General features: G+C 42.4%; 2 protein-coding genes across 3 annotated transcripts in view; one reads left to right on the top strand and one right to left on the bottom strand.

Annotated features, from left to right (window-relative positions):
* Positions 1–16,461, top strand: part of UMPS (uridine monophosphate synthetase) — a 55,967-nt gene extending 39,506 nt beyond the window's left edge. Inside the window, exon 7 of the transcript XR_014541496.1 lies at positions 15,109–16,461. The gene's annotated coding sequence lies outside the window, so the exon portion shown is untranslated. The remainder of the gene's footprint in view (positions 1–15,108) is intronic.
* ITGB5 (integrin subunit beta 5) overlaps positions 1–27,781 on the bottom strand; it is a 77,486-nt gene that overhangs the window by 27,705 nt on the left and 22,000 nt on the right. For both annotated transcript variants that reach the window (XM_083584906.1, XM_083584905.1), the window contains exons 3-10: positions 24,809–25,013; positions 19,114–19,363; positions 14,283–14,451; positions 12,192–12,353; positions 9,649–9,744; positions 8,473–8,562; positions 5,108–5,242; positions 1,053–1,482 (exon numbers count right to left, since the gene is read on the bottom strand). In XM_083584906.1, coding sequence (XP_083441032.1) covers positions 1,053–1,482; positions 5,108–5,242; positions 8,473–8,562; positions 9,649–9,744; positions 12,192–12,353; positions 14,283–14,451; positions 19,114–19,363; positions 24,809–24,842 — 1,366 coding nt within the window. In that variant the 5' untranslated portion in view covers positions 24,843–25,013. The remainder of the gene's footprint in view (positions 1–1,052; positions 1,483–5,107; positions 5,243–8,472; positions 8,563–9,648; positions 9,745–12,191; positions 12,354–14,282; positions 14,452–19,113; positions 19,364–24,808; positions 25,014–27,781) is intronic.

Below are 27,781 nucleotides of genomic sequence, written 5' to 3'. Positions count from 1 at the left end.
CAGCTAATTGAACTAGAATACAAAAAAAAGGGAGGTGTGAGGAGGTCGATGAAACAAGTAAATGAAAGATAAAGATATGGAAATATTGAATGTGTTTTTAAATGTTTTTGTTTTTCTTTTTTCTGTTTTACTGTATTGTTTTTTGGTTTTTTTCTTTCCTATGTATTGTGAGGTATTGATTTGTCCTATTTAATTTTTCATTTTTTCATTTTTGTTTTTTTCTGTAATCTTTAAACATTTAATAAATTTTTTTAAAAAAAATAAATAAACTCTACAGCATGGATTGGGGAACCTGTGGCTCTCCACAGATGTTGCTGGAATACAACCCCTTACCATTAGCTATGCTGACTGGGGCTGATGGAAGTCCTAGTCCATCAACATCTGGAGAATCACTTAGCCATCTCTGTTCTAGTGGCTTGATCTGCACATTATTACCAATGCATGATCACAGTCAAATGCAGCACCATTTTCCCTTCTCCCAAATAAACATTTAATAACACAACACTCGTGACGTTTTGTGGGTTTCCTCGTCCATTTCACCTCATTAGCTGTTGGCAGAGACCTCAGAGCACAACATACATAACTTAATGTTACCAAGAAAGTGTGATTTGGGGCTACAAATCAGGAAGTGATCTGGCCGCACTAGTTTCACGTGGTGAATATGGCTTTTGGAACATGCTTTCTTCTGGTGACAACGTAGGTCTAGCATATGAATCACATTTTCCTGTGCTGAGAAGAGGTCTTGGTGCATTGGCTTGTAAGTGAATGTCTTTTGAAATGTTTTTGCATAATTGGGGTGTGGTGGGAACCTGTGACCCTTCAGATGTTGCTGGACTCCCCTTTCCCAACAGTCCCATCCAGCAAGGCCAATGGTCAGAGGGGATGGGAGTTGTGGAGTTTGACCATTTCTGGAGGGTCACCTTTGGCTTAAGAAAACGATTAACAGAAGATCTCGGGGAGAGGAAACTGCACGGCTCACCCTTCACACCTGAGAGCTCTTACAAGATTCGAGTTGGACAGGAAAATGCATTATTAGATCGCCTTGCACTTACCTGAACAGATTACACCTTTATATCTTGGGCAGGAGAAGTCATCGCACTCGCAGAACAGCCCGTAGATCTTCCCAAATTCGCTCTCGAAGCAGACGCAGTGGTTGCAAGAGCATTCCCCTCGGCCATTGCAGACCCGCTTCCCTTCAGCTTCGCGGCACATGTTCTGGTACATGTTCCCACTCTCGCCTTCCTCACATTCACACTTGGCTCCCACGTGGCCCGGATCACAGTCACATAACCCACACACGTAGGTGCCGTTCCCACTGCACTTGCTGCTGCTGTGCTCTATCTGTTTGGTACATCCGCACATGCAGTTGTAGGTGACGGTCACCTCCAGAGTGTCCCGAAACCAATCCGGCCTGATAGTGAACGTATGCGAGGTGTTCTCAGCGGGGCAACTCCGAGCTTCTACTGATATCTCAAAGGAAACCTATGTGGAAATAGTGAAAGGTAGGAATGGGAAGTCATCAGAAGCCTTAAAAAACTCAAATGTTTTGGCAGAACCAGCTCTACTGTTGGGCAGGTTGAGGCGGCTCCCTCAAACAGCAAATGCTGGGGGGGGGGGGGGGGAGGAAAGTGAACCAAGGAATATATACCAAGTCAGGCTATTGGTCCATCTAGTTTAGTATCATCTACACTGACGGGCAGCGACTTCAAACAGGGTCTCTCTCAGACAGAGACTGAACCTGGGACCTTGTGTATGCAAAGCTCTACTACTGACTGATGGGCCTTCTCCTTAGACACCCTGCCATTGCCCTGGGCATCCTCAGCTAGCCTCCTGCCACCCCCACCCCCAATGAAGTAGGATTCAGCCACCAGTCTGATCAGGTTCTGTCTGCAGAAGGGCAGACGGGGCTGCTGAACTGTCCTGTTCCACACAGAATAAACATAAGTGTAGTTGAATGTGAAGCCCTGTTTACAGCCCAGGTTGGAGATCCTAGGAACAACCTTCAAAAGGAAAAAGCAAGGGCAAAGATATCCCTTCCATTGCAGCAAACCCTCCTACCATTTCAAACAATGAGAATATTTTTGTTAAGTTGTTGCTTTGAAGGAAAGCTCCCTCCTCTAGCATTAGAGCACAGATCTGCAAATCTTCCATCCTCCCTGTTACATTTGATCTTATTCTACTGCCTTTGCTCTATTCAAGGTATAGGCAAACTCGGCCCTCCAGATGTTTTGGGACTACAAATCCCACCATCCCTAGCTAACAGGACCAGTGGTCAGGGATGATGGGAATTGTAGTCCCAAAATATCTGGAGAGCCGAGTTTGCCTATGCCTGCTCTATTCTGTTTGTGTATGCTACTCTGGGAACTTTTTTTGAAGAATGTGTTATAAATGCTTAATAAATAAAAATGCAATTATCTCTGCAGGCTAAGGGAGAAGTTGGTCTGAACAATAATTTCCTGTTTTCAGGTTGAAAACATTGTTAGGGCTTGCCTTAATTCCTCCCCTCCCCCCGTTAATTTTTGTTGCATTATTATAGCTGCTAACCTATACACACCTACCTGGAAGTAAGGCTCACTCAACTCAATGGGACTTATTCTGTATAAGCATGCACACAGTTGCACTTTGAATTGCAACTGTGAATCCTTTATTAATGAAAATGAACAAAATGGTGTTGTTGTTTTTAAATGATTGCATCCACAAGCTACCAAATGCCCACGATATTATGATACACAATCCCCCCGAGTGCCATGTTTTTAAAAACACATGGCATAAAAAAACCTGTCAAACTGGTAGATTCTGCAATGATACAAACTAAACTCAGCACTAGATATTTTTTCTCTTTGAGAAGTGAAGGCCAATGGCTTAGACTGCAAATAAGTGTTGTCTCTTTTATTCCCCCCTTTTCTCCCTTGCTTTTTTTCTTTTAAATGAACACGAATTTGCAGGCTGCTTGGAGAATGCAGAACTGTTGCTAATAAAACAAGGGGCAGCCCAACCCTGTAAAACACAGCGGCACAAATGGAGCAAAGGAACTGATTTATGAAACTTAAAAGTATTTACATATGTCAATGCAGCATGTTAGCTTTGCTCCAGGTTTATCTATCAGCCGATTTCTGATGTACTTCGAAACAGGCTTGGTTTGAAACACACAGTGGGGAGGGGGCAATCTCTTGGCTCTTTCAAAGGGTCACTGAGAATTCTCCGTTTTATTGAAATCCCAGCCTGCTCTGCTCTTCTGTGCCAGATGGCAATGTGCAGATGGGACACTGCAGCAAGTTTCACTATTAGTAACCCCAACAGTGCTGTCCTCGATTCAGAAAAAGCACAGGAAAGCCTGATCTAGAGACTTGCATGGGTATAAAGGAAGGAGTAGCTCTCCTCCTTCACAAAGGAAAACAGATCAAAGAGTCAGAGCTTAAAAGGTTTGCTGGGGGGAGCCCCAGGATTACACGGACCATAGAAGTTTCCCAATTCTGTGATCAGAGCAGATCAGAACTCACAATACCCAGATTCTGTCTTCTTCATGGGAACAAGCATGAAGCATCTACAGCAGGCTTCCTCAGTCTTGGCCCTCCAGATGTTTTGAGACTACAATTCCCATCATCCCTAACCACTGGTCCTGCTAGCTAGGGATCATGGGAGTTGTAGGCCAAAAACATCTGGAGGGCCGAGGTTGAGGAAGCCTGATCTACAGTGCCTTCTCCCAATGTGTGGTTTGATATATTCGTTTATGTTGGATAACGATGGCACATATTGAAAATGCCTATGCAAATAGGCCTTGTTCATGTCACCCATCTGCACTTTCTCTTTGCAGGGCAGCAGGGAAGAGGGGTCCAATTCAAGGCCTTCTCACATAAGTGTTTTTTTGGTTTTATAAAACATTTTTCCTTATTTTTTTTCATTAATAACACTCCAATATGTGCCACATTATTACAATGTCAAATCATACCAGATCATAATACAATTTAAAAAGCCAATTATACATTTCCAAATTAAACAGATTTGGTGACTTCCTGTGTTCTGATCATCCGAAGATAATTATTCCTTGGTCCTTCTCACTTAAGTGTTAATGCACATAGGCCCCAGTTCACACTGAATATTTGACACACTGCGCTGGATGTAAGCAAAACCACAGCTTGCATCAACATTCTACTGTGCATAAAATCCACAGGCTGGGGCCACGTGGGAAGGCGATTATAGTAACAGCTGAGGAATGAGCAGTGGAAGCAAAGAAGGCGACTGTTTGCAAATGCTGCTTTTCTGACTTCTGCCTGTCAAGAGAAGGAATCTGCTTCCCCAGCTCTCTCCAAGCACAAATGCAAGGGGTTGTGAGCACGCCCCGACAATATAAACTCACAACTAGCCAAGTACAGATTAGTGCTCACTGATCTAAGATTCCAAAGTTGCTCCAAGGTGAATGGGGGATAAGGCATGCACAGGAATGTGCTGCTACCATGTGAGCAATGCAAGGGAAAGTAGTAGGCCAGCTGATGAAGAAGTTCAAAATGAGAATAACACATTAAAATGCTTTTACCATTTTCAAGATAAATTACATAATGTATAGAATGGAAAGCTGCTTCCCTCAAGCCCAACACGTTGTGGCCTTCCAGTTTCAAAGCAGTCCTCAAACAGAATTCACTGGCAGAATTTGGTCTCTCTTTTTCAATATCAGATCTGGAAGCAATCCCCTTAAACTCCTATCTCTAAACTAATAAAAACTGAATTTATGTGCCACTGTTGAGGGCACAGCCCACCCAAGGCAGCTCAGAATATCAAAAACATAACAACGAACAATCTTACAGCCATCTAAAACTGACAAGGGCAGCAACATTAAGTTATCAAAGCAGAATAGCAGAACAATATAACAACTAACAACAGCTATATTCTGCAACGTAGCTCCCTAGGTGGAGGGATTTCTTTTACAAGGAGGCCGTTTGAAGAAGGTGGGTTTTTATAAGTTCATGATGCAGAGGTCACAGGCACCTCTGAGAGGAGGGAACTCCTATTATTGAACTGCCTCAATTATCCCTTTCATGGGAGCCTGATGGCTCATATGCAATTCTACCACGATTATTTCCTATCCTGTCCACTGGATAAACAAACTCACCGTGTCTCCTATCTGAAGATCTGCACACTTCCTAACTCCAGGGTATGACAAGCCATCCTGACACGTGGCTGTGAAAGCCAGGTTGAGGTCCTCAGGGTTATCCCAGACAGATAGCTCTACTTTAGATCGGATACTCTAGAAAACAAAAACAAACAGAGTCCCATCAGTTAAATTTTTTTAAAAGAACATACATCATTTCAATTCTTAAGACATTTGTGGGAACAAACTATGCACTAATGGGCACATAAAATTATATGAAACAGCACAGTGATCTAAGGTTGCATCCATAGTAACAATAAGGAGCACCTCCCTTCTTCATCAGTGCCACATTCCATAGTTCTTGATGCCAGGGAAGGTTCCAGTTCCTAGCTATTAAGAAACATGTTTAGGTTGTGAATCACAGATAAACAGAAGTGCTACTAAAGAATCCAGAGTTACTGGCTGAGAAATAATCTTGCCTCTTTCCTGGAAGACCAATCCCAATATTGTGGAAATAATTGGGCATAACCACCACATATGAAAGGAAGTGCCTTGCTTTCCACAGTTTCTCCAGCACAGAGAGAGATGAACTTGAGTGATTTATTTTATGAACAGCATATGAAGTAAGACACTACCAACAGAGTAATGTGCTGGCATTTTCTTTCATTCCAGCTGAGACTGAGAGGAATGGAGGTTCATTCCACAGAGCGCTCCAAGAATCATCTTGTATTTGAATTTAAAGGCCCTGGGATTTTACTGCTTGTGTATTTGAGGATGAAGGGAGGTGTGTGTGTGTGTGTGTGTGTGTGTGTGTGTGTGTGTAATAAATAAACATTATGAAGAAGAAAAATGCCTCTTTTAGTACTATTGCAATTTTGTCTAATGTACGTCTCAAAGTTGTTGAGGGGTCTGGTGGCTTGGGATATTATAACAATCGCTGCACTTCCTAAATCTGTTCTAAGGATTCTTCCAAACCTCTTCACCTGCAGTGATGTTTGAGCTGACTAAATCCCCTACATCCCCTCTCCAACCAAGAAACTTCACGGAATATAATTGTCCTACTGCCAAGCCCAGAGTTGCTTCTCCACCACTTGCCCTTTTGCCTGCACTCCTTCTCTGTGATGCTTCACTCACTGCCTAGTTCCTTTTCATCAGTATTCCAGGGTTAGCAAGTGGGCAGTACTGTACTGGCTTTCCAAGGAAGGAAACAATGAGTTGGGCACACATAACTATAATGGTGACTGATTGTTTATCCTTCGCTCATTACCACTGCTGTAAAAATAAGTTCAAACCTTTTATGGTCCCCCACTCCTCCCTTCAGGGTCTTTGTTTATAAGCATTCTAAATAGCTATAAAGATTCACTGTCATAGTCTGGTGTCTTTTACAATGAGATAAACAGGATATCAAGTATTTCCAAATCAAAAGCAGAGTAGCAGAAAGTCTCTTTGTTGTTGTTGTTGGTGGTGGTGGTGGTGTGTGTGTGTCTGTCTGTCTGTGTGTGTGTGTGTGTGTGTTTTAAAAAATGCATCTCTGTTGAATTCTCCAATGTTAACATGGCTTGTTTTTCAATAGACCCAGCATGCTGCTCTCAGGATATAATTGGACTCCCAGCTCTCATCAGCCCTTGCCAGCAAGACCAATGGGCAAGGACAATGAGAGTTGTAGTCCAACAGCTTCTACAGGGCACCAGGTTGGCTATGGCTGTCTTAATACATTAAAATACCAACAAAACTGGAGTCTAATTAGTTATTATTATTACTATTACTACTACTACTACTACTACTACTAATAATAATAATAATAATGATTACTTACACCACACCCATCTGGCTAGGTTTCCTCAGCCACTCTGGGCGGCTTCCAACAAGAAATTCTTAAACTCTAAATAATTCCAAAATTCTTGTGGCATACACAGCAACAAATCATCTGCTGCCCACATGCCAACTATCCTCATCAGCCTCCCACACAATCAAAACAAACGGCGGAAATGGGCATCCCTCATACATGCCATCTCCTTTTCCTGCTGTGATCTTTAAAACAAAAAGACGCTGCCAGTCAGAACCGGTATTACTAGGTTGAATGTGCTGCTGCCTTTATTATTCAGCATAAATCTACCTTTCTTATCAGGGCAGGGTCTATCTATAAGTCAAATACAGGAAAAAGGGGGCCACAAAAATATTAACAAGTAGCTGCATGCTCATGAGTGGCCAATTTCCTTTCTCCCAGCAGCCTCTTTTATGGTCCCAAAGAGCCAATCGGGGGACAACATGGACGTTGCATAATGCAGCTTTGACTTCTAATAGGCATCCATGCAGCCGAGCTTAACCTCTAAGCACTGCTCCATGGGAAGAGACTAAAAGTGCTTTTCTGGCACTCATGAGGGAAAGGGAAGTAATCAAAAGGAAGTAATAAACACTCTGGAACAGCACTTCTCTGCGTTGAAACATTATAGAGAAAACAGTCAAGAAACAGGATTAACAATGAGAAATCGGATAACAGGAATTCAAGCCAAGAGATAAAACCATTAGAGCTCCTATTCTGGCTTCAATCCATCAAAGCAAAACAATTTTATGTTCTTATACAGCACCTATGTACAAAATCACCTACATACAGTATGAGAAGATCCGACCTCACAATCTCTGCCAAAGAGCAAGAGAAATAATTCGAAGTGGGTAATTTGTATAAGCAGACAAATATCTGTTCATTATTTTTTTACTGCATTTCTATCCTACCTCAAAGTGATTTTAAGCTTTGAGCTTTTTTCATCATATTGCCATGCATCCAGGCTTCCCATGACATTTGACCGATTCGGCAAAATTCCCCCAATGCCATTTTTACACCCGAAAACCAGGACATGTCAGGAATTTTCCTGACATATGGCAAGCCTGGGCTAGTGAGGATTTGAACTCCAGTCTCCTAGGTCCTAGTCCAACACTCTAACCACTGCACTAGACTGGCTCTTCTGTGGTTCAATAGAGAAATTCAAATGTCACAGTTACCAGGGCAGGGGATGGCTGGTCAACAATGATGATGGAGGATGTGTGAAGCAAGAAGAAACAACTAGACTGACAATCTGAAGAGAAATGGACTGTAGTAGTAAATTTAAGGAAATCCATAGATTTACAGTGCCGGACACAAGTTCAATTTTCTTACCAGCTAGGTGGCATCATCTGCACACACCTCCTTTCATGATATGCTTGCAGAGTGGCACAAATGTTATGTCTGCTCCCCAATACCACACTTGAATGCATCTTTTATTTTGAGACTCCTTTGTAAACCACTTTGAGACCCCCTTGGGGCCACAGAGAGGGATGTAAGTATTCTAAATAATTAAAACATACAGACGAAGTTGATGACATCTAAACACCAAAATTGAAAAACTCACATTGTAGGCCTTGACTATAAGCTGGATAATATTTGTAGAGTCTTGATTTAAAATCTCTACTGTCGTTCCAGGAATGAGGGCAGTAAGGTTCTTTTGAGAGAGAGAGAGAGAGAGAGAGAAGTACACAAGAGAAACAAGTTATTTAAAAGCAAAGGAAATTATATCCTCTCATAAGTTTCATCAATATAATTAAAAAGCCACAATTTTTTAAATGGGAAAAACATTGGTCCTTGGAGACTTCTGTTCACTAACATTAATTAGACGAAGGAGAATGGGAAATTTTGTTGAAAGAGACACAAGGTACTTTGAGCCTCTGAACAGTGCAGAGACATAATTCACTTTTAAGTAATAAGATTTAAGTAACGGCAGGCTGGGCTGAATACACTACTGTTGGCAACGTTCCCAAAACAAGGATTAAATCTCATAGCTATTTTTGGTGCCTTCATGATCACCAGTGTTGATCTATTCACTTTAAGAAGCTTAGCTGCTTTTCACTGAAGCGCCATTCTGAAATTAACTGAAGAATGAAATTGGGAGGAGGGCGCACTGCAGAGCTGCTTGGGGCTGCAACCCTAACCCCACTTATTTGGAAGTAAGCCCTACTGAATGCCAACAGGACGTACCTCCGAGTAGACACGGTTAGGATTGCAGCCTGATTTGCACAGAGGCAAAGCTCCCAGGGCTTAAAGCCAGATCATAAGCACATTCTCAAGTGCTTTTTAATTCCAAGCAGCTCTTCCTTCCTCCGAAGTACTAGACGTCTTAACACTCCTCTCACCCCAGAACTCCAGTGACAAAACTGCCGCCTTGCAATCTTAATCGGACCTGAAAGAGTCCTTTCAAGCTTCTCAAGATTGGGGTAAGGATGGGGAAGTTTCAAAAACAGTGGACAAATCTGCAATTGAGAGCTCCCAGTGTGCCTGCATGTGTGAAAATATGCCATATTCCTGCATGTGTTTATTTGTGTGTGCATGCATGAGAGTGTGGCCCACATCCACCTTGGCATGAAACCCCTGGAGGAGCTACAATGGGGCAATGCAACCCTCATAAAAGATTATCCACCCCTGGAGTGGGATGACTTTCAAGGCCCACTCTGACTCTACTGACTTCCCCCTTCACTTTCCAGCAGGTTTCAAACAGGAAATCAGTTCCTTCCTCTTTGTGCCTAACACTTACCTTATAAAGAACATAGTGACTTTTTGTCACTGCAAAAATTAGGTGTATATTGTTCTCAGCTAGTTTCTCTGCAAGAAGAGCAAGAGAAGGATAATCCTAGAAAAAGATAAAGAAAGAGAGACCAGTGAAGACAAAGAAAATGAATTATAACTGCTTTGCAACTTTAATCCTATTTGCCTACGAGTAAGTTTCATTGAAGTTAACAGGGCTTCCTTCTGAGTAGATATGCATAGAACTGTGCTTTAAAAGACTCCAAGCGTATACAATTATAGCTAAGCACACACATCTGCAAATAAGAGATTTCCACACCATGGATGTACTTTAAGACCTATTTCATATTACGGCATCCGTGTGTCAAGGAATGGAACTCTGTGGCCCGTCCAAACTAAAGCTATATTCCTGGTTTGCCATCAGTTACGTGCACTCATTATGACCACGTGAAAACTAGGCCAATTCACAGGGTTGTTGTTATAGAGGTAAATTACAGAGAATTGCCAGGGCAATTGCCCAAAATAGGCAGCAATAAAATTCAAGGGCTTTTATTACAGTAAAACAAAAACAAGAGCAGGGCAAGTTAAGTTAAGTTAAAACTTGATAGGTAACAACTCAACCCACCCACACAATGGCATACATGAAGAAATGTGCCTTCCACTGGCACTGAAAACTCAAAAGAATCAGTGGGGTGACGAATTTCATAATCAGGGAGCCACTATCAAGAAGGCCTCCCCTGTAGAGCTTAATACCCAGGAAGGCCTATATGGTATAGTGGACACTTCATCACTTAACTAGTTTCCAAGCAAATTAGTCGCATTAAGTCAGCCAAGCAACGAATAAATAGGCATGCTGCCCAATTCCCCACCAATTATGGGGTCAGCCGTTCTCTTTACCCTTTTTCATTACATCCCAAAACCTCTTCTCAGGAAGTTCTACATAGCTTGCACTGAGCCATCATGACCTCCCATCCAGGCTAAGACCATGTGCCTACATTATGTATTCTCAGACCATTCTCTGCACTCTCAAAAGAAGATATAAAACAGTGGATCTCTCCCTTCCAGCAGCACCACCACCCATTACCCATACCAATGGCAGTGAAGTAACAGCAGAAGGCAGCATCTTGCCCCAGTATAAACAAGTGGAGGAAAACCTCTCTCATCACACATTTGGAGCAAAGAAGAGAGTTCTGATAATAGCAATCCACTCTGTTTAGGCCTTGTATCAATCACCTCCAGCTCAGAGCAAAGCTTAGTATGAATGCGCTATTAAGAATACTGTTTATACCCTCCACTTCTTGTTGCATATAAAATTATAGGCAAGACGCTGAATAATTTGTACAGACAATTCTGAATACCTAATCTTTAGTGCCATCTGAATCCCACAGAAATTAACAAGACATGTATTCCATGAAGCTCATTCACCTGGGAGTTTAGGATTGCAGCTTTAAGTATTTATCTATGCACATTAGTACTATCCATTTCAATGGAAATTAGACATGCCAAACTTTTCACTACTTCCAGCCCGTCCAGTGTGGACCGGCCAGTAATGTTCCCATTTTACAGATGGAGAAACTGATGACCAACCAAGGCCATCCAGCCAAGTCTCTGTTGGAGTAGGAATTTGTATCCAGGCCTTCCGTTGTGAACCACGCTGACATTCTTCCAATACTATGCCGGCAGAATAGATTTTCATGTGATTTCTAGGCTAGTACACAAATTCTCGAAATGGCCAATGAATATGTATATTTACTGACTTTGTTTACTCAGGAAAACAAAGAAATGTCCTGTGGAAGGATTCAAGCCCATTGTCTAAAGACAGCGAGTTAGGAACACTTTCAACATGGAGGGAGGGGAACATTACATGCTCATTAAAGGGCACAATAATAATTAGGATTTGCAATTTGCCTGGCCTGCAGAAAAACAACCCAACAGCTATGCAAGAACAAAGTGGCTCTTCGTCCAGAAAAGCCGAAGGAGGAAAACAGCTATCTGCAGACATCTCTACTGAATTCAAAGTGTCAAATCAAGGTGTACCTTGTCCTTTGATTACCAATATTTTATTTATATACAGATACAAATAAATGGAAGGACAGCACTTAGCTAGTAAGGGGCAAACAGAAGATGAAACACATGACTGCTGCTGAAAGCATAATGGAGACACAACAAGTTGCACTGAAACACAGTAAGTTGTGAGACATTCACATAGCTACCGTCTTTAAACAGCAGTTAAGGGTTTAGGGGTAACAAGCTGTTCCATCCTGAAATGAAATGCAACAAGGATCAGTGATACAGAACACTGATAAGAAGCAGCTGTTTACCTCACAAAACATTGAGGAAAGAGTTGGGATGAAGCAAGGGACTCCATGCAGCAGCTTTTATATATACTATTTTGCCTCATGCAGGGCTCTGGAGACACAAGCTTTTTTAAAAAGTTTTTAAAACTGTCTAATCATCCAAATGTGAAGTCAAAACAACATTGTGGCATTCAATAGACCCTCAGAATGATAACTAGACATTTTACACATCCATTTAATCGCTATGCATTCTCACCAGTTGATTGGAAGCGGTGTATTCGTTGGCCTCATTCAGGTGACACTGCCCATCATGTGGCTGCACCAATCCACCCAGCTTCCCATCCAGTGCTATGTGTGGGACATCATCCGTAGTGAACACCAACAAGTGAGAAGCCTCCTTCCGCCATCCAATCTCCTTCTACATTGAAGTCAAGGCAAAAGAAGAAACCCGTCAGCCTTTGCTCATGCCAACAGACAGTTTCTTTCTGCACAAAGCCATTGCATCAGGAGATAGGCATTGCTTAAGTATAATCAATAACACAGATAAAACTATTTTGTAAAAGAGATAAACAGAAACAAAGCCACAGGAAAACAATAAAAACAGAGCAGAATTATAACCATAACTTTCAAATTCTGTAACCAGAAATTCTAATGCATGTATTGTAATAAACAAAGCAGAATTGTAAGTAAAAATGTGCAAATTCAGTCCCTGGTGAGTAACTTGGAATGCACAGCATAATCTGTGCATGACATTATCTGCAGCAATTAAAATATGCTCTTCCTGCCACTGGTAGGAAGATATGGAAACCCAGTCCTCCAAATATTCATCTCAGTGGAATTAGGCATCATCCTTTTGATAGGAAACCCTCTTAAACAACTGACTCCTGCCTAAAACGGGCAAATGGTTGTTCTAGCTATTCAAGCACAATGATGTTTCCAGTGGTCAACATACATGTCGCAGCCAGTAGCTGACAGCATGACCTCCAGGTCCAGCAAGATGCCACATCGGCTGTGAAACAGGTACAATACCCCAGTAGCCTGTGAGACCTGCTTATTTGAAGGAAATACCCAAAAGATCAAAGGCTGCAAAGGGCAGGCCAAAGCAAAATATAAGATGCCATGTATGCACTGCAGCAACTAACTGCATTTTCCCTTGGATATATTAGTTTAGGGAAGTTGTCCCCCCTTTGAGGTCAACACAGACTTGGTCAACTTGGAAAATCAGATTTGCTGACCTCAAGTCCTGTGAATCACAGATAAAAAGCCATAAGAGACATTATTATTAGCAGCAGGTGTAAAAAAACCAATGCTGTCTTTAGTGTTCCCTGCTGAACACAGGAAATAACTCCCCCTCCAGGGAAGTGACAAACATATTATCCTTTTATTATGCTGACAGCAGTTTGAATAAAAATTGTCTTTCTGCCAAGAGTGGAACTTTTGCCAAGGCAGCTGACGAGAGGCAACTGTGCCTGCACATTTAAGAAGCAGGCTGTGTTTTGATCCACACAGAAGCTATGGGTTTTATATATACATATATAAAAGGAAAACAAGCAGCAGAAACTGAAGCTCTGTCAGATAGATGCAACCTATCCAAAATAGTATCAACAGATTCTTAAAATAGGCAGTCATGCCATATACCTTGCTAATATACAAAGGCAAAAAGGACAAGAAAAGTATTTTACTACAAATGCTGCACCCAAATCCCAGTGTCAAATGCAGTCATTGTTCATAAACAAGAGGCATATTTAGGATCTACTGGCAAGGAATGCCACTGATGCAACTGCCAACCTAAGGGACAAGTAACAATGGCACTGCAATTTTTCTTCAGATGGAGACACACACAAATGTGCCAGACCCTTTCTTTTTGTGCTTCGAAAGGGCAAACTAGCACATACACACTGTGGTGAGATGCACAAGTCCCAAGTCACAAATCTCACTATAGAGATGCCCAGCTAACCTAAAAAGCACAAATTCCACATGGCACACAAAGATATTCTGAGAATTCATTTATTAGTGCCATTTTTTAAAGTATGTTCTCCCCACACACAATCAATTAACTTCCCATCTCCAATACCTGCAACCCCTACAGGCTACAAGGAATGGAAGATACAGTAGTACCTTGGTTTGTAACCGTTTTGGATTACAACCACATCAAACCTGGAAGTGCATGTCCCTTTTTTAAAAAAGATTACAACCCATGGGGCGGGGGGGGAGGCCCCATTGGCAAAAGCGTGCCTTGGGTTACAACCTGTTTTGGTTTACAACCAGGCCTCCGGAACGGATTGTGGTTGTAAACCAAGGTACCACTGTATAGTCAACCATTCACAATCTGCCAGAAGTTACTCACCTCACACACAGCAGCCTGCAAGATTGCGTCAAAGCCACCTTCTGGGGCATCCCTATTGCGGGAAACCTTCTGTTTCTGAACCTCTTCATTAAACTGGCCAACTTTATCCGTGAGGGACAAAAGGTGGCGAAATCCAAAGGATGGGACGCAACTGGGAAATAACTTGTAACTAGAAAAGAAATGAAACATCACTGTGAGTCATTTGTCTGCACAGTAAGATAATAACACCACAATTTGTGTCGCACTTCATACCTAGTAAAGCTGCTCAAGAATGCAAATTCAGAGCAACTTTCTGGCTTGAAAAATTACTCACATTCTGAATAATGTACAATACAGTGACACTGGAAATGAGAAACTTAATTTTGAAACTGAATATGCCCCAGACAAGAGTCTCTATAGAGACTTCTTTCTGAGTAAACTTGGTACTGGCTGTTGTTCAGGATTGAGATTTTGGCATGAACCAGGAAAGAAGCAGGCAAGCCTTAGACCTGCTCCAGTTGGACTGTCCCTTCCAACCTACCCCAAGAGGGCAATATTCCATCAGTTGCCCTGTGGGGAGGATCCTGATGACTTTTCAAGTAGTTAAACAATGTTTATTGTATTTTTAAAATACATAAATTTAATTGGAAGCAACCTTGGAAATATTTCCCGAAAGATGGGAAATGAATTGTAATAGATACATAAATATTTGAGTGCATGTAGTTTAAAGGAATAGGAGAGAAACTGGCCTGCAATTCCATTGGGGCTATATCAGGTGCTCGTAATGTGTGTGCAAAAGAACCCTACAGATTTTTTGAAATTATTATTTTCCCCCTCCTTGTCATAGTGTCACTATCACCTCGGCAATGTGAGAAGCCCACCAGGGAAGAAGAGGGGCCTGAGCTGGCCATGATGAACAACGGCTGCTGCTGCTGCTGAAAGCTGAGGCACAGATGGAAGGAATGCTGGAAAATTCTCTGTTTTCAGTCTCTGTCACTCTGTCTTGTATTTACATGACTGCTTTATGTACTCATGTGGTTGAACTGACAAGCTCATTTCTCCGCATGGTATGTACCAGAGTGAAGCAAGTCTCTCGAGTCTCCCCACTTCAGAAACTGAAAAACAACTATTCCATTTGAAAAGGACTTATTTGCTTTGCTTTCACTAGTTCTATGGTTTCAGGAGAATAATTTCATTTTAATCATGCTACTTTCTCTTATAAGCATGAACAGGAGTCCCTAGAAGCTTAGCAGCTTCTAGTTCAGTTAGCTAATACTCTGTGATTTGAAGCTTAGCAGAGATCTTATGTCAATGTTAAGTTGGGGTGGAGGCTTTGGCAAATTGGCCATCATAAATAACACAGAACCTCAATATGCTTGTTCTCTCCTCTTTATTCTCAGTAGTCATATATGCTACATACCAGGGGTTGTATTAAACCAGTCTGAAAAATAGAGCTCTGTGAAGGGTGTAGAGGTGTCTCCTAACAAGTCACAGCACCCTTAGCAAACTACAGCCCAGAATTCTTTGGGGGAAGCCATGAATGTTTAAAGTAGTATGATACTGCTTTAAACGTATACTGCAGATGGGACTGTGGTTTGCAAGCAGAAACCATCCTCCAACCAAATAAGCATACCCTCTTCTCCCCTTCTCTTACCAGTCTTAATCATAATTTTAACATTACATCTGCACTGAAAGTAACCCCTGGTTTCAGGTCACTGCCAAATCATCTGCCAACCAGATTTCAGATCTGGTATCAAATCATGTTTAAGTTGGAAACCACTTAATGTTGGAAACCACTTTATGTTGAACCATAAATTAGGGAAGCAAGAACAAGGGACACTGGTAATTAACAGCAGCAAAGGGGGTTGGGGGGAAGAGAGGTAAAGGAAGAACTGCCTGTCTCCTGATTTGAGAAACTCCTGATTCCAAAGAAGAGTATACAGAGAGTCAGCATTGTATCCACCAGGCCAAAGATACTGACTTTTCTAGTAGGTTATGGAAATGTGGCCTTGAGTGGGTGTGATTAAACGGGCTCTGTAACCATGATAAGTTACATTAGAGAAGGACATACGTATGTTTCGTATTTTGCCTGCCTTGTAAATTTGCTGAAAACCCTGACTTCCCCTGCTGTCACTTTGGGGTTGAAGTGCTTTTCTTGTTCTGTGTTCCTAGCACAGAACAGTTTGGACGATGTGCACTAATTACACACCCAAAAATATTGTTAATTAAAGTGCAGGAGATTTTGTCTACAAACAGTGGTTCACTTTACAGTTCTCTTCCACAATTTTGTGGTTTCATTCTCCTTTTTTCACACGGTTATCAGCCTAATTCAGGTGTTCACAGTCTACAAGCAATGACAAGTCACACAAATCAGTGGCCCACTGACACGCCTCACACCCTCCAACACATCCCTTTCTCTGATCTCAGCCTTCCATGAACTGGAGAGCCAAATGCTAAAGTGAGGAGCTTCTTCTACTTGTGGAAGCTGCCTGCCCGATTTAGAACACTTGGGGCTATTAGCAGCCCTGATTCACATCACTTTCCCCCCTACAAAGGTGATGCAAACAATGCAAACAATGACTGCATAGATGGAACGAGCACACAGACTGCAGGGATACATAAGCCAGAGAAGAAACAGTAGTATCCAGTATCCCTGGAGCTTTGTGCTGCACAGAGCCCAGAGCAGGTGAGCATGATGTCGTGCATAATAGGCCTCAACTGGCTGACACAAGGCAACCGTCAGAGCGAAAAGGCTCATGCCCAGAGCCAAGCATTCATTGACTGCCAGTTTAATTTCAGCAGTTTGGTGGATTCCCTCATACCCAAGGTTACTGAGACTGGATAGAAGATAACAGGGGTTCCAGATGTGGGAATGCTTTGAAAAGAGGAACATGGAGTTAGGTTGCTCCTAAGTCTGCAGTCCTACAGGTACTTACTTGAGAGTAAGCCCCACTGAACTCAGTGAGACTTGCTTCAGAGTTACTATGCATAGGATTAGGCTGCAACTTTCAGGGAGTGCTGTATTTTAAAACTAATATGCATGCGTGCAATGGACACTACAGAAGACTCCCGCTTTAAAAGAAGAAAGGTTCTACTTTTCGTGGATTTAGATTCAGGAACAATACTTGCATAGCTGATGGTCTTTTCAATGCTTCAGCTCATTCCTCACCACTAGCGACCCTGTTACCCCCTTCCCCACAATGATGCTGGCCAAAAATCTATAAATTGCTGTACAAATTCAATCTGGGATAGAGCATGGGTAGGAAAACTAAGGCCCAGGGGCCGGATCTGGCCCAATTGCCCTCTCAATCCAGCCTGCGGATGGTCCGGGAATCAGTGTGTTTTTACATGAGTAGAATGTGTCCTTTTATTTAAAATGCATCTCTGGGTTATTTGTGGGGCATAGGAATTCGTTCATTTTTTGCTTCAAAATATTGTCCGGCCCTCCACAAGGTCTGAGGGACAGTGGACCAGCCCCCTGCTGAAAAAGTTTGCTGACCCCTGGGGTAGAGCAAAATGCAAGCAAGGCTGCCGAGACTGGTGAAAAATACATATGCATAAAATAATTTGTTTTTTGTTTTGGATGCAACACATCCGCTCGAAAACAAACTGCACACAAATTTGCATTTTGGCTGTGCCAGGAGTGTGGTTGGTGTGATGGGAAAGGGGTGTGTAAATGCAGTGTGTGGAGGGGGCTTGAGTGAGCCTCCAGCTTCTCTCTTTCTCGTATAAGCTCTCCTTTTAAGTACAGTAAATGATTTTGCCTGCAGGAACGCCTATACCTGAATATTAGGGTTAGGGTTAGAAAAGTCTCCCAAAGTGTGTTGTCCACAGAGCTTTAAAATCTCTTAAAACTTTTTCTTTCTTAAAGCCACAGGAGAGTTGCTAAATTATCAGGAACCACTGGCTTCATGCCAAATAAATTTGCCACCACTAGGCACTTGTTTGAAATCCTGGAGATTGCTCCAGGAAAAAAAGTATGAGACAGTAGTTGTTAACTGCCCCAAACTTCCCTGCAAGTTACACAGTAATACTAGCTGGGATCCAAAGAACTACTTTCAGCTGCGTAGCTCAAAGGCTTGTGATCATTTGGTGAGTTCAGGTTTGTTTAACTTTTGCTCTTTGGCAAACACCACTCACCATGTATCAACTACTTTTGCAAACCACCCATTCCCCTTTGAGTTGCTTGCAGGTGTTTTGCAGGCCCACACAATCTGGGACCCACTAACACAACTGCAGCCCTCCAGTCTAGAAGGGACTCGCAATGCTTGGTTTTGCTGCCTTTCTGGGACCTGTAAAAAAAACCAGGAAGTTGTCAAGCCACAAGAAATAGTAGATGGACCCAGTTTAGCTTGGTGAGTCACTCATCTATGCAGGCCTGGTCTTCTGCCATGCAGTCAGAGGGGACGTCCAGCCAAGAAAATCCTATGCAAAGCACTAGACTGAATGGGCCTTTGGATCCTGGCCACTGCCCTAATTTTACATACACAAACGCATAGGCCAAGAATATAAAGAATAATATTTTCAAAAACCCAAGGACCAAAGTTTCCACTTCCCAAATATATTTATATCTGCACAGTTTAGAACATATATTTTTTAAAAGGAATATAAAAACACTGCATTGCAGATATCATGATCCTACACAAAATTCAAAATAGACCAGTTTTTTTCAAATGTGAGGTGTCTACTTTTTAATGATCCTGCAAGCTGTGAGGTCTTGCAAGCCCTTCCCTGCAGCCATGGGATGCTGCTGCAGGTTCTAGCTTGCTCTGCTCAATAGGAAAGAAATCTTATGTTCTTGCACATTCAGTGCCAAAGCAACAACTGCAGCAGCTGCTGGCCCTTTGCTTACCCAGTGCAAGGGTTGTTCTGGTATCTAGGTGCTGTGTAAGAAAAGGGAGAAATGTTTTTGTCCACGAAAGAGCCAAACCCAAGGCGGAAATTGCTGGTGAGTTTCCCCATCTCTTCAGCCAGCGTGGTTCCCAGATTCCGGATGTTGTCCAAATCATCCTTCATGGAGAGGGAAAGGTCCATCAAATAATACAGGTCCACAGGGTAGTCCTCTACCTGCCGAACGTGCACATGGAAAGGCGTTGGATCACCTGTGGAAGCAGCAGGTTTGTGGCAGGTTAATAACAAGCAAAAGGCAAGCCAGTTGTTTCCTTTCTTTGCCTCTTGCATTCACTCAGCTGGCGGTGCAAAATCACCCCCTTAACTGTTACCAGAAATAGCCACACATTCATGCCTGAAATATGAATACTTCTTCACAGAGTTTCCTGTTGCAACATGTAATTGATATAACATGCCAAAATCCAGACAGCATACTTTCCTTTTTGTAAAATCTGTAAGAGAGCCCTTCCATTAAGGCTTCAGTAGCAGCCTGGCAATTGCAAGGGGGAGCAACTGAAGCAATTACTCAAGTTAGAACCATAGAATTGAAGCGTTGGAAGGTACCCTGAGGGTCTTTTGGTCCAACCCCCTGCAAAGCATCCATGGCAGATGGCCATCGAACCTCTGCTTAAGAACGTCCAATGAAGGAGTCCATCACCTTCCGAGGGAGTCTGTTCCATCAGCAGGTGGTATCAGGGCCACAACAATAACCCTGCAGTGCTACTCTGATGTGGCTGCTCTTTAGCTTGCATCCATGCGGGCAGCCAAGCCACAACAATATTTCCCAGTTGTGAGACTTGCAGCGACTGGCTGGGAGCCATTTCATTTTTTATTTTATTTTTTGTTTACCAATGCACTCAAGCTAGTTCACTGCAATAATAATAATGGATTACAATCAAACAGATGCAATACTAAAGAGAAAGGGAACCAGAAAGGAAGAAGAAAATAAGCAAATTCATGTACCACGGCTGGTGCATGAGACAGTTCTAAGGAAGGTGCCAGCCACTGTCTAGAACAATGGAGGGGCCCCTGCTGCCTTGCCTCTCCCTCAGAATGGCTGCAGATGGAGAGCGTTCTGAGAAGAGAAGAACCAAAATAGAAGTATGTTTCCATTAAGCTGGTGGAAGGGGCCCTACTCTCTCTCCCTCTGTGGCGTTTGCCCATTCCTTGTGATTTTGTTTGTACAGGGGGATGGAAATGGTTAATGTAGATTGACCAATGAGAAAGCTCAGAGGTGGAGCCTACCTGGTTTTGAGGCTCAGCCCAGGGGTTTTACCATTGGGAGATAGAGGAGTCAGAGTCAGACAGAGGCAATGAAAGACGAACATAGCGGTTGTGACAGCTAGAGTGAGAGACAGGGATAGAACTGAGAGAGAAGAGTGTGACAGTGTGAGATAGTGCCACATCTAGTTAAGGGCGCGCATCTGAGAAACCATTCTGAATATATTTAAAACTTGTTTGTTCTTCAATAAACTTTAATCTTCGTTGTTGACTTTACAACCTGACTGAGACTCAGTATTTCACCGGAAGAAACCTGGTTAGTGGCAGCGGAAGAATAAAGCAGTGGTGTACAGGTCAATAGTCCGTGAAACGACCAGGGGCTCTGTATGAACGCCACTCTCTCTCTCTCTCTCTCTTAATTAAGTGGAATGGAATGAATGTGGACTGGTGATTACAGGACCATGTGGTCCTGCAGTATCCCAGCTCAACAATGTGCCTTAGATTTTCCTAGGGTTTGGGCGTCTGTGTTAACTGGGCTAGTTGGGGACAGAAGAATATCAGCACTTCTATGATCAATGTAGAGTCAAGCTCTGCTCTGAACCATCAGTTGCTACGTCAAATGGTTCAAACAAAAACTGAAGTTAAATCCAACATATTATAATAGGCTACTATAACACATGCATCCCACTGCCACCTTTTCCTCCCCTCCCATTGAAAAGACAGGATAAGCATTTGAAAACTGAAATCCAGATGCCTCGTAATGGTTGGTTCTAACAGGCTTTGCCTGGGAGCACTATTCTGTCACATCAAATGACATTTCTAGCTCAACAGATCAGGCTCTCTTTCACAGCTGGGTGAGTTAGATCCAGCCACCCAGTGCAAGATTTTCACCTCCAGACTGTCAAGGAAGTAGAAAGCAGATCAACTCCTAGACCACTCAACTGAAGCAATCCTGTTTATTGAAATATATATTTTGCTTGGTGTAGAAACAAAACAGAGTCAGTCTCATTTACTAACTGCTCATTTTATAAATGCTTCTCCACCACTTACACTAAGGGCTGTTTGCAAATGGAAGCCTTGCTTGTAACACTCAATTATGTCCTGTTGCGTCTTGTATAATGTTTTGGTAACAGCTGCACAACACAGGTATGCAGCTAGGAAGTTATGGCTTCAAGGGTTTACAGACATAATCCTTCCTCTCTTCACAACCTAGCGAAATAAGATTAAATCTACTTTGGCCCCATAGGTATGCAGAGTTTTGTGGACACCCAGCAGTAGATGGGCATCATCCAGCTTCCTCTTAAGAACTGCCTGATAGTGAAAGCCCTTCACCATAAGGTCCCAGGGCAGGTCACAACCATACGGTCATATAACATTAAAACCCAATAAAATCACTTAAAACAAACTGATGAATGTACATCAACAACAGCAGTTCCACATGGCTAGCAGAGTAACTTAGCACAACTTCTTTTTGACAGTAGTCCGACTTCCTTTCTCCACTGACATATATATGATCGTATTACAATGTTCGTACCCATCATTGGTAATAGATGGAGATAGGACAGATTCTAGCTCAGGGAGAGGAGGAGGAAACAGGACGCAAAGGAACTGAGGTGGGGTGGGTGGACAACGGCTTGAGAGCATAATGCAGTGATGGAGAGGTGGGGGACAAGGAAGAAAAGGCTCAACAGGCTAAAAGGTCAAAGTAGCAAGGTCCCTAAGAGTGGGAAGCTGCAGGAGCATGGAAAGACTGGGTTGGCTTAGGACAATATACGCCATTGGCTTCCTCTGCAGTAAAAGACCATTATAACCCGTGAAGCTATGTGCAAAGCTTATATACACATACATACAGAAGTGCTTTTCCTGTGTACATATTTTTTCTACACTTTCACATTTTGTTATCACTGCTTTTAAAGCCCCTGTAATTTTATTTTATTATGCTCTGAAAGAGGATTTGCTCCCCCCCCCCTTGCCAAAGTAAGAATTTCACCTGCAACCTAAAGATTCACTGTTGCTGAAGTGATTGATGTGACAGATGGCTCAGCTCTAGCAAAGCTTTTTTCCACCCTGCAACTGCTAGCAAACAAGGGAGCCTTGTTCCCATTCAACAACTATTTTCTCTTTGCAAACGCATTCTCTCCAGGACAATTGGAATGCGTCACATGGAGGGGGATTCTGAATGTGTGAACTTGTCCTGAATCAAATGTGAACTTTCAATCAATAGAAAGCTTTAAAATCAACATTCACATTACAGCATTAGGCTTGTATATATTACCAGCTCCTAGCTGCATCCACTCTGGATTTGCATAGATCGATTAGATCAGCCTACCTGATGTCCAAAACAGAAGCAGGGCCATGGATATAGTTTTGTGTATCTGCTGCCGTGTCTCATTTAGCAGCGGCAACTATATTAATGGATTTGCATTGGGGAGAACAGTTTACAAGAAACCATAGCCATTAAAAGGTATGCACCCAAAGCTCAGTGAAACAGAATAGACTTTGCATACAGAAAGCTTCTCAAAAAGCATTCTCTAGTTTATTTTTTTTCAAGTAGCAGAGCAGGAAAGATCTCTGCTGAGAGGTACTGGCAGTCAGAGTAGGGTCTACACTGAGAATACTGCTCTATCCGGTCCAGAGAAAGGGAACAGACATTGCTGGGAGTCAACATCCTATCAGCTTCACCAGCATGAAACCAAGTCAACTTTGCTTTCCGTCAAGTGCATGATGAGAACGCTACTGAGCTGTTACATGAGATCCATTAATGCGCGCAATGACAGCAATTTTGGAAGGAGGAGATTAAAACCATTTTTCAGGGTGGCTTTTGCAAGCTAGAATGCTCAGTAACCATATTTCAATAGTTTATGTGAAACCAGCAGGCGTTTCCACTTTGGGTGATGGGACTTTCTTGTTTCGTGCTGTGATTAATTTTAATGTCGGGAAAATTCGTGAGTTTTAAGTGTGTGGGCAATATGAATTCCTTATGAACTTGGGGCTCTCATCAGAGGAATACAAGAGCCTCATTATTAGTAAAAAAAAACAACACACAAAAATTCCTTATTATTAACAAATAAATCCTAAACCTTTTCTTTATCAGAGGAGGATAGGACTGGAAAGGGAAAACATTTCCTCTATTTGGAGTTTGCCTGGACTACAACACAACACAGACATTCCAGGCACGTACACAATTGTTTAGTGAATCTGTCTTTCATAATGGCCTTTAGCTTCAATACAAAGGGCCTTTTTAGAAAACAAAACAACCAAATATCAAAGGCTAAATATTTTCGCACAAACGATGAAACTGTATGAATGCCTCTTTTCTGCAAAACTATTTCCACAACAAGATTCTTGATTTTTCCATTTTATTTTTTCATCTTGGCAGAAAGCTAATAATATGGTAAACTCTAGCTTCTTGGATCAAAAGTTCATCTCTTGAGTCAGTGCAATCAAAGCTCATCTTGTCTTTACAGGGAAGGTGGGATGACTGTGAGTCACTTAACCGTGTTAGGACAAGAGATAATACAATGGGAATAATTTCTGAAGACGAGTAGCTGGTGGATTTCAAGGGGAAATGGGAACACAGTTTCATAAAACTTTAATGATTGAGAGCCCAGTGCGTGCCCACACTTCCATTTGCCTGATACCTTGAGAGCATGGGTCCAAGCAGCTCTTCGTTTGTTCCACCACTTTCCCCCCAGGAAAACCCGTTGTTTACTGCCGATAAACAAACGTCAAGCCACAGAAAAACCAATTGACATTGCTTCTGATTCAGTGTAAGCAGCAGGTTTTCCCATGGAAAGTGGTGGGAAAAGCAGAAGCGTGGGCAAGTTTCTCAGTCAACAACACACTTCCCCAACCTCATGCCCTCCAGTTGTTTTAAACTGCAGTTGTGCATTAGGGCTGGGGAAGGTTCATTTCCAAGAAAGGGGAGGAAACAAGGGCGGTTTGACTATTAGAGATCTTCTCAATATTGTGGCATGCCTGTAACCCAGGGTCTGACCCTTACTTACAATTATGTATTACAGGGTCCTGAGGCAATGGTAAACTATGGTTTGTTGCAGCCCTTGGTATGTTATTATACGGTGGTGCAGAAATGCTGTAAATATATATAAACAAAAAATAATAAATAAACCCAGCAACTAACTAAAAAACTGGATTGTATGAGTAGAAAGCAGGGGAACGGGAACAACAGGCATAGGACTTACTCCCATATCTCCAAACCATTGTTTGGTATTGCATGTGAGCCAACCCATAGAGCAGAGGAAGCCAACACTGTGTCCTTCAACTTTTGTTGAACTGCAGTGCCCATTATCCTTGAACATAAGTCATGCTGGCTAGGGCTGATGGCAGCTGGAAGGCACCACACTGGCTCCCTGCCATAGTGTCCAGGTTGCTTGCAAATTAATGATACAGGTTACAGACATTTGGTGCTAACTTACCAGGCCGCAGATTTAGTGAGATCTTTTGTGGCATTATCTGGATAACATCCGAACTGGCCACACTAGAGCCCTTGCTGCTCAAAGGAAGGTTCTTCACTATTTTAATGCTGCTTTTTGTACTCTCAAAGTGCCCCGCACAACCATTGGCTATTAGATTTTCAGTGAAGTCACACCTCGAAGTGATGGATTTTTTGCTGCCAAATTCCTGCGAGGAAACAAAATTGAAGTATGCAGCGTGAGAAAATCAGTTTGCCCAAAGGATTGTAATGATTCAACACAAAGCTAGCTGGGAAGATATTTTTATTATTGGAATTTTCATCCTGTAAATCCCACAGAAAGCTCATAAAAACAACCTTTGGGGTTATTCCATTTTAACTTACAATCAACCCTTGAGTTAGGTTGGGCTGAGAGAATTTGACTGGTTCAAGGTCAGTAACATTCATCAGCCACCGGGAGTCTGATTCCAGTTTGCCATGGTTCAAGTCTAATGAAGACCTACAATTCCAAAATCCATAGCAGGGAAATATTCTTATTTGGCCAGACCAATTGTTATGAATAGTGAGCAAACATCTAAGTTCCTCAGAACTCATCAAGGTAAATGTTAAACAAAACTGGGGGGGGGGGGTGGATTTTTTTCTTACGGGCAAACCCTTTTTAAATGCTTACAGTATCACCTAAATACCATTGCCTCAGGGAAAGGCAGGATTTCTTCAGATTTGAACATACACATGTGTGTTTCTACAGACACGTCAGGAAGATGGAAAGGTAGCAATTATAAGAACTAAAGCATTAGAAACAATGCAAGCCAAGGTAGGCAGGAAAATCAGTGAGTCATTTTTTAATCTACAAACCACCACGATTTAGATTTCTGCAATTATGGAAAGAGATCAGAGCAGCTGAATGACAAACAGATGGTTACTCTCTTGCTTCAGACCCAAACCTTCCCCCACTATGGACGAATCAAACTTGTTGTTCCCAAAGGAATGTTGGTGTTGGCGGAGGAATATCCATTGGACTAAGGAACACTAATCATTTAAAGGGATCTCGGGAATCAGGGCTGGGGAAAGCCCTTGGAGAACCTTTGTCAAGTAGATAATACCAGGCTAGATGGACCAGTAGTCTGGCTCACTTGTAAGGTATCTTCCTGTATTGACTCCAATTGCAGGCTACTACTTGTCAAATTTCTACCAGTTTCTTTGCCTTTGCACGTTTAACAGCAGTCATAATAGTAGTTACACAGTGCTTTCTTTAGGTACGCAAAGCTTTTCACAGCCAGTATCTTTGTAATCCAGCAAAGCAGACCATCATTATCTCGTATTACAAACAAGGAGCTGATGATATTAAGGCTTAGTACCGAAGGCCGTAGAATGTGCTGAGCAAAGGCTCCCCCCTCCCCAATGGGCTTTAACCCCAGAAGTGCTGCTCTTTTAGCATTTTTCAAAACATTTTAAAAATATTAAGAGTTTACTTAAACAGTCCATCTTGCTATTCAGGAGCTTTCATAGGAATCCAAGTTCCTGTCAAAATGAAATAAGAGATCTTTGGCCAGAAGTTATATTTGGTATGTGAAATGTAAATCTTGCCTCATTCCAAACAGTGATATTCTAGTCTTATAATAAAAACCCCTCAAAACTAAAAAACAAAAGCACGTAAACCATTTTTGTGGGCACACACATGCATATTTGATGTTGAAAACTCTTCACCAATTTGAGGACACAGGGAAAAAAAACCCCTCCAAATTATCAAGTTACAAATGCAAGGAGTTTGACTTGAAACTGCAAAATCGGCAAAGTATATATTGACCTAGTTGTGGCTTTCTTATTGCTACACATACGCATTATCTACTTCGCAACGATTTTTTTTAAAAAGTTTCCTCATTTGAACTTTCTATGCACAAATCACTAGCTAAGCCTGTGTCATAAAAAACAGAATAAGTAAATTTGCAAGCAAGCACAATCACAAGTATGCAATTGCACAATTCTTGGCAGAGATTTTTTAAAGGACTAGTTAGAAGAAAGGTCAAGCCGGAAATCAGGTCATGCTCAGCAAAGACCAGAGACCCAGTTCTTACCAGGCAATAAACCTGCATCTGGGTTGAACCACTCTATTGTTGCTCGTTTATTCTGTCCAATATCTCTAGGTAAAGGGTAAAGGGGCCCCTGACCATTAGGTCCAGTAGTGACCGACTCTGGGGTTGCGGCGCTCATCTCGCTTTATTGGCCGAGGGAGCCGCGTACAGCTTCCGGGTCATGTGGCCAGCATGACTAAGCCGCTTCTGGCGAACCAGAGCAGCGCATGGAAACGCCGTTTACCTTCCCACTGGAGCAGTACCTATTTATCTACTTGCACTTTGACATGCTTTCGAACTGCTAGGTTGGCAGGAGCAGGGACTGAGCAATGGGAGCTCACCCCATCGCGGGGATTCAAACCGCCAACCTTCTGATCGGCAAGTCCTAGGCTCTGTGGTTTAACCCACAGTGCCACCAACATCTCTAGCTATACACAAAACAACCTTAAGAGTCCATTTGACCAGATAACATGATGGGATGCACCTAGGGGGCAAGATACTTTGCCCATTCTACCTTAAATTTGGAGTGGGATGGGGTAGAGTAGGACCCTTATGGCTGAAGAGTAATCCAGTACAAATTTATACAGGAAGACTAACTTCTGAGACTTCTAAAGAAACAAGTATAGAAGCATTGCCCATCAAGCACCTTCCAGATGTTTTTGAACTACAACTCCCATTGTTCCCAGTCAGCACAGCCATAGTGGTTGTGACTGGTACAAAACCTCTGGAGGGTACCAGGTTGGGGGAGGCTAATATAGAGGACTGCACTGCCAATAATCTCTTAGATGCTTCCGACATGTGGAAATGTTCTTCGTCAACACAGGATGAGCTGCATGCAGGGCTTCTGGCCAAAGCATACAAATCCATTAAAAGCAATATAAATTAAACAGAACTTGTAAGGAATG

Source organism: Podarcis filfolensis (assembly GCF_964270895.1).
Source record: "Podarcis filfolensis genome assembly, chromosome: 1".
Classification (NCBI taxonomy): Eukaryota; Metazoa; Chordata; class Lepidosauria; order Squamata; family Lacertidae; genus Podarcis; species Podarcis filfolensis.
Note: the sequence above shows the minus strand (reverse complement) of the source record. Positions and strands in the feature narration are given on the sequence as shown.